Here is a 7,829-nt window from a genome sequence, read left to right as displayed (position 1 = left end):
AGTGGAGTGGTTAGTGGAGGTCAGCGGTTAGCAGGGGTCAGCGGTTAGCAGGGGTCAGCAGTTAGCGGTGGTCAGCGGTTAGCAGGGGTCAGCGGTTAGCGGGGTCAGCGGTTAGCAGGGGTCAGCGGTTAGCGGGGTCAGCGGTTAGCGGGGGTCAGCTGTTAGCGGGGGTCAGCGGTTAGCGGGGGTCAGCGGGGGTCAGCGGTTAGCGGGGGTCAGCGGCGGGGGCCAGCGGCAGGGGTTCCCAGTCAGGCTGGTAGAAGTGGATGTTGAAGGTTCGAGCCCAGCTGGCAAAGACCCTCTTCTCTGTGATAAAGCGGTGATGGCTTCCCCTGCGGCCTCGCTCATGGCTGATGTACATGGCACACTCCTCTGGACCGAGCGGCTCGTAGTAGTGGTATGGGGAGGGGGAGGACGGGGGCTGGGGCTCTCTAGGAGGGGAACAGGAACACAGGATAGATTATTTGAGAGAGAGAGAGAGAGAGAGAGATATAGAGAGAGAGAGAGAGAGAGAGAGAGAGAGAGAGATATAGGAAGAGGGCACAGAGAGAGAGAGAGAGAGAGAGAGAGAGAGAGAGAGAGAGAGAGAGAGAGAGAGAGAGATAGGGGGATATATAGGGAGAGAGAGAGAGAGAGAGAGAGATATAGGGAGAGAGAGAGAGAGAGAGAGAGAGGTAGAGAGAGAGAGCAGAGATAGAGGGATAGGTATAGGGAGAGAGAGAGAGAGAGAGAGAGAGATATAGGGAGAGAGAGAGGGGAGAGAGATATATGGAGAGAGAGACAGAGGAGGGAGAGAGACAGGGAGAGACTTATAGGGAGAGAGAGAGAGAGAGAGAGAGATATAGGGAGATATATAGGGAGAGAGAGAGAGAGAGAGAGAGAGAGATATAGGAAGAGAGAGAGAGAGAGAGAGAGAGATAGGGAGAGAGAGAGAGAGAGATATAGGGAGAGATATAGGGAGAGAGAGAGAGAGACATAGGGAGAGAGAGAGAGAGAGAGAGATAGAGGGAGAGAGAGAGAGAGATAGAGGGAGATAAAGAGATAGAGAGATAGCGGGAGATAAAGAGATAGAGAGAGAGATATAGGGAGATAAAGAGAGAGAGAGAGATAGAGGGAGAGAGAGAGAGAGATCAGGTCAGATCTCACCTGCAGTGGTCTGGAGCCACCATGCCATAGACATTGATCCGGTCACACAGCTCCAGAGCTATGGTCATAGTGAACCAACCAGTACTCAACCATGAGTTGGAGATACGCCTGGAGGAGGAGGAGGGAGGGAGAGAAAAGGGTGGGGGGGGGGGGGGGGGGGGTAGAGAGATAGGGGAGGCGGGGAGGAGGGGGAGGTGGAATGAGGTTATAGAAGATACCTGATTATCTGGCATAGGTAATCAGTAACTCCCATGTCCATGTGAACTCATCCACCAGACCTCTCTCTCTCACACTCACACTCACACTCACACTCACACTCACACTCACTCACTCACTCACTCACTCACTCACTCACTCACTCACTCACTCACTCACTCACTCACTCACTCACTCACTCACTCACTCACTCACTCACTCACTCACTCAGGCCTTTATGGTGAGTGGCCAGACGGAAGCCACTCCACCAATCAGGTCTTTATGGTGAGTGGCCAGACGGAAGCCACTCCACCAATCAGGTCTTTATGGTGAGTGGCCAGATGGAAGCCACTCCACCAATCAGGCCTTTATGGTGAGTGGCCAGACGGAAGCCACTCCACCAATCAGGCCTTTATGGTGAGTGGCCAGATGGAAGCCACTCCTCAGTAAAAGGCACATGACAGCCCGCTTGGAGTTTGCCAAAAGGCACCCAAAGGTCTATGACCATGAGAAACTAGATTCACTGGTCTGATAAAACCAAGATTAATATCTTTGGCCTGAATGCCAAGCGTCACGTCTACAGGAAACCTGTGGCTTTAGATAAATGTACTTAAAACCCTTTTGAAGGAATACTCCATGAGGAAATCTGCTGGCCGGCAAATGGAAGGGTTTTCAGTGGTTGAATTACAGTTATTCAAGGGAACCACGTCTGAGAAGTACGCAGGAGAGGCCTACATTTCCTACGACTGAATCGGGCACTAAATCCTCTCCAAAGGGATTTTCCTGGTGGTGTCTGAAGGGAGCCTGGTGTAATCAGGACTTGTGTCCCCAATGGCCCTCCTATTCCCTATATAGTGTACTATATTTGACCAGAGATCTATGAGCCCTGGTCAAATGTAGTGCACTATGTAGGGAAGAGGGTGCCATTTAATCAGATAGGATCCCAGCAGCAGACAGACTCCCAGAGCCACGCCTCAGAGCGAGAGAGAGGGAAACAAAGCCTTTCATGCTTTTTGTTTTGTTCAGTATCAATGGGTAGAGATTCAGAATGGAGCACACTATGAACGAGCGAGATGCCTAACTACCCCCACTATCTGAGGGAGATGAAACTCTGCCCCACTATCTGAGGGAGATCCTGAAGCATGCATGAGAGCACCAGCTGTTCTGGACAACTGTGTGATCACGCTCTCCGTAACCGATGTGAGCCAGACCTTCAAACAGGTCAACATTCACAAAGCTGCGGGGCCAGACCGACAACATGGACGTTGTATTCAAAGCATGCACGGTCCAACTAGCAAGTGTCTTCACTGACATTTTCAACCTCTCCCTGACCGAGTCTGTAATACCTACATGTTTCAAACAAACCTGCCTAAAGGATTACCGTCCAGTAGCACTCACGTCGGTAGCCATGAAGTGCTTTGAAAGGCTGGTCATGGCTCACATCAACAGCATCCTCCCAGAAACCCTAGACCCACTCCAATTCACATACCACCCCAACAGATCCACAGATGACGCAATCTTAATCGTTCTCCACACTGTCCTTTCCCACCTGGACAAAAAGAACACCTATGTGAGAATGCTGTTCATTGACTACAGGTCAGCTTTCAAAACCATAGTGCCCACGAAGCTAAGGATCCTGGGACTAAACACCTCCCTCTGCAACTGGATCCTGGACTTCCTGACCGGACGCACCCAGGTGGTAAGGGTAGGCAACAACACATCTGCCACGTTGATCCTCAACACTGGGGCCCCTCAGGGGTGTGTACTTAGTCCCCTCCTGTACTCCCTGTTCACCCACGACTGCGTGGCCAAACACGACTCCAACACAATCATTAAGTTTGCTAAAGACACAACAGTGGTAGCCTGATCACCGACAACAATGAGACGGCTTATAGGGAGGAGGTCAGAGACCTGGCAGTGTGGTGCCTTTCTGTCAATGTGAGCAAGACAAAGGAGATGATTGTGGACTATAGGAAAAGGAAGGCCGAAGAGGCCCCCATTAACACCTATGGGACAAAAGTGGAGCGGGTCGAGAGTTTCAAGTTCTTTGGTGTCCACATCACCAACAAACTAGCATGGTCCAAACGCACCAAGACAGGTGTGAAGAGGTGGCAACTGCTTGGCATCTGACCGTAAGGCGCTACAGAGGGTAGTGGGTATGACTACACATGTTGTATTCAGCATTTCACTGTGGGGTCTACACCTGTTGTATTCAGCATTTCACTGTGGGGTCTACACCTGTTGTATTCAGCATTTCACTGTGAGGTCTACTACACCTGTTGTATTCAGCGTTTCACTGTAAGGTCTACTACACCTGTTGTATTCAGCATTTCACTGTGAGGTCTACTACACCTGTTGTATTCAACATTTCACTGTGAGGTCTACACCTGTTGTATTCAGCATTTCACTGTAAGGTCTACTACACCTGTTGTATTCAGCATTTCACTGTGAGGTCTACTACACCTGCTGTATTCAGCATTTCACTGTGAGGTCTACTACACCTGTTGTATTCAGCATTTCACTGTAAGGTCTACTACACCTGTTGTATTCAGCATTTCACTGTGAGGTCTACACCTGTTGTATTCAGCATTTCACTGTAAGGTCTACTACACCTGTTGTATTCAGCATTTCACTGTGAGGTCTACTACACCTGCTGTATTCAGCATTTCACTGTGAGGTCTACTACACCTGTTGTATTCAGCATTTCACTGTGAGGTCTACTACACCTGTTGTATTCAGCATTTCACTGTGAGGTCTACTACACCTGTTGTATTCAGCATTTCACTGTAAGGTCTACTACACCTGTTGTATTCAGCATTTCACTGTAAGGTCTACTACACCTGTTGTATTCAGCATTTCACTGTAAGGTCTACTACACCTGTTGTATTCAGTATTTCACTGTAAGGTCTACTACACCTGTTGTATTCAGCATTTCACTGTAAGGTCTACTACACCTGTTGTATTCAGCATTTCACTGTGAGGTCTACACCTGTTGTATTCAGCATTTCACTGTGAGGTCTACACCTGTTGTATTCAGCATTTCACTGTGAGGTCTACTACACCTGTTGTATTCAGCATTTCACTGTAAGGTCTACTACACCTGTTGTATTCAGCATTTCACTGTGAGGTCTACACCTGTTGTATTCAGCATTTCACTGTAAGGTCTACTACACCTGTTGTATTCAGCATTTCACTGTGAGGTCTACTACACCTGCTGTATTCAGCATTTCACTGTGAGGTCTACTACACCTGTTGTATTCAGCATTTCACTGTGAGGTCTACTACACCTGTTGTATTCAGCATTTCACTGTGAGGTCTACTACACCTGTTGTATTCAGCATTTCACTGTAAGGTCTACTACACCTGTTGTATTCAGCATTTCACTGTAAGGTCTACTACACCTGTTGTATTCAGCATTTCACTGTAAGGTCTACTACACCTGTTGTATTCAGTATTTCACTGTAAGGTCTACTACACCTGTTGTATTCAGCATTTCACTGTAAGGTCTACTACACCTGTTGTATTCAGCATTTCACTGTGAGGTCTACTACACCTGTTGTATTCAGCATTTCACTGTGAGGTCTACTACACCTGTTGTATTCAGCATTTCACTGTGAGGTCTACTGCACCTGCTGTATTCAGCATTTCACTGTAAGGTCTACTACACCTGTTGTATTCAGCATTTCACTGTGAGGTCTACTACACCTGTTGTATTCAGCATTTCACTGTGAGGTCTACTACACCTGTTGTATTCAGCATTTCACTGTAAGGTCTACTACACCTGCTGTATTCAGCATTTCACTGTGAGGTCTACTACACCTGTTGTATTCAGCATTTCACTGTGAGGTCTACTACACCTGTTGTATTCAGCATTTCACTGTAAGGTCTACTACACCTGCTGTATTCAGCATTTCACGGTAAGGTCTACTACACCTGTTGTATTCAGCATTTCACTGTGAGGTCTACTACACCTGTTGTATTCAGCATTTCACGGTTAGGTCTACACCTGTTGTATTCAGCATTTCACTGTAAGGTCTACTATACCTGTTGTATTCAGCATTTCACTGTAAGGTCTACACCTGTTGTATTCAGCATTTCACTGTGAGGTCTACTACACCTGTTGTATTCAGCATTTCACTGTGAGGTCTACTACACCTGTTGTATTCAGCATTTCACGGTAAGGTCTACTACACCTGTTGTATTCAGCATTTCACTGTGAGGTCTACTACACCTGTTGTATTCAGCATTTCACTGTAAGGTCTACTACACCTGTTGTATTCAGCATTTCACTGTGAGGTCTACTACACCTGTTGTATTCAGCATTTCACTGTGAGGTCTACTACACCTGTTGTATTCAGCATTTCACTGTGAGGTCTACTACACCTGTTGTATTCAGCATTTCACTGTGAGGTCTACTACACCTGTTGTATTCAGCATTTCACTGTGAGGTCTACTACACCTGTTGTATTCAGCATTTCACTGTGAGGTCTACTACACCTGTTGTATTCAGCATTTCACTGTAAGGTCTACTACACCTGTTGTATTCAGCATTTCACTGTGAGGTCTACTACACCTGTTGTATTCAGCATTTCACTGTGAGGTCTACTACAGCTGTTGTATTCAGCATTTCACTGTAAGGTCTACTACACCTGTTGTATTCAGCATTTCACTGTAAGGTCTACTACACCTGCTGTATTCAGCATTTCACTGTGAGGTCTACTACACCTGCTGTATTCAGCATTTCACGGTAAGGTCTACACCTGCTGTATTCAGCATTTCACGGTAAGGTCTACCTACACCTGTTGTATTCAGCATTTCACTGTGAGGTCTACTACACCTGTTGTATTCAGCATTTCACTGTAAGGTCTACTACACCTGCTGTATTCAGCATTTCACGGTAAGGTCTCCACCTGTTGTATTCAGCACATGTGACAAATACAATTTAATTGGATAACATTTTTTTTGATTTGAGATTAAGTTCTTTCTTCAAAATATATCATATAAGCTTTTTGAAGAAAAAAAAGCCAAAATGTTGTCAATACTGATCATGACTTCTAATGTAACTTTTCTAATGTGTTCGTTTCTTTAAAGGAAGCAGTTATTATTATTTATTCAAACTTACTTTTGGAGATAACGCAAGTCTTCAAGTCTCATTCATGGTTCATCTCTGACTCCGAGCCCCTTCTGGTCCACTCATCATTTTTACAGTACTCTAGCTTTTGCAGGTGAAACTCACCTGTCCTTTCCCGTCTCCCTCTTGAAGAGTTCGTCGAACTGCAACATCTTCTGCCTGGAGATCATGTAGACCTTTAGTTTGGGCAACACCTGGTTCATCAACCTCAGGTTATTGTAGACCAGACCCTTCCCATCCCGTCGCATGTAACTACTGGGCCCCCAGAAGATAAACACTGTGTCCTGGAGGGAGGAGAATGTAATGTTACTACTGATAAACACTGTGTCCTGGAGGGGGGAGGAGAATGTAATGTAACTACTGATAAACACTGTGTCCTGGAGGGGGGAGGAGAATGTAATGTAACTACTGATAAACACTGTGTCCTGGAGGGAGGAGAATGTAATGTAACTACTGATAAACACTGTGTCCTGGAGGGAGGAGAATGTAATGTAACTACTGATAAACACTGTGTCCTGGAGGGAGGAGAATGTAATGTAACTACTGATAAACACTGTGTCCTGGAGGGAGGAGAATGTAATGTCACTACTGATAAACACTGTGTCCTGGAGGGGGGAGAATGTAATGTAACTACTGATAAACACTGTGTCCTGGAGGGGGGAGAATGTAATGTAACTACTGATAAACACTGTGTCCTGGAGGGAGGAGAATGTAATGTAACTACTGATAAACACTGTGTCCTGGAGGGGGGAGGAGAATGTAATGTAACTACTGATAAACACTGTGTCCTGGAGGAGAATGTAATGTCACTACTGGTAAACACTGTGTCCTGGAGGGAGGAGAATGTAATGTCACTACTAATAAACACTGTGTCCTGGAGGGAGGAGAATGTAATGTAACTACTGATAAACACTGTGTCCTGGAGGGGGGAGGAGAATGTAATGTAACTACTGATAAACACTGTGTCCTGGAGGGGGGAGGAGAATGTAATGTAACTACTGATAAACACTGTGTCCTGGAGGGGGGAGGAGAATGTAATGTAACTACTGATAAACACTGTGTCCTGGAGGGAGGAGAATGTAATGTCACTACTAATAAACACTGTGTCCTGGAGGGAGGAGAATGTAATGTAACTACTGATAAACACTGTGTCCTGGAGGGGGGAGGAGAATGTAATGTAACTACTGATAAACACTGTGTCCTGGAGGGAGGAGAATGTAATGTAACTACTGATAAACACTGTGTCCTGGAGGGAGGAGAATGTAATGTAACTACTGATAAACACTGTGTCCTGGAGGGAGGAGAATGTAATGTAACTACTGATAAACACTGTGTCCTGGAGGGGGGAGAATGTAAT

General features: G+C 46.1%; 1 protein-coding gene across 1 annotated transcript in view; it reads right to left on the bottom strand.

The window, feature by feature from the left end:
• Positions 1 to 205: 205 nt before the first annotated feature.
• The window catches only part of st6galnac5a (ST6 (alpha-N-acetyl-neuraminyl-2,3-beta-galactosyl-1,3)-N-acetylgalactosaminide alpha-2,6-sialyltransferase 5a), a 38,928-nt gene continuing 31,304 nt past the window's right edge, over positions 206 to 7,829 (bottom strand). The window contains exons 4-6 of the mRNA XM_038988179.1: positions 6,578 to 6,756; positions 1,147 to 1,254; positions 206 to 431 (exon numbers count right to left, since the gene is read on the bottom strand). Coding sequence (XP_038844107.1) covers positions 206 to 431; positions 1,147 to 1,254; positions 6,578 to 6,756 — 513 coding nt within the window. The remainder of the gene's footprint in view (positions 432 to 1,146; positions 1,255 to 6,577; positions 6,757 to 7,829) is intronic.

The sequence above is a fragment of the Salvelinus namaycush genome, unplaced genomic scaffold (genome assembly GCF_016432855.1).
Source record: "Salvelinus namaycush isolate Seneca unplaced genomic scaffold, SaNama_1.0 Scaffold979, whole genome shotgun sequence".
Taxonomy (NCBI): domain Eukaryota; kingdom Metazoa; phylum Chordata; class Actinopteri; order Salmoniformes; family Salmonidae; genus Salvelinus; species Salvelinus namaycush.
Note: the sequence above shows the minus strand (reverse complement) of the source record. Positions and strands in the feature narration are given on the sequence as shown.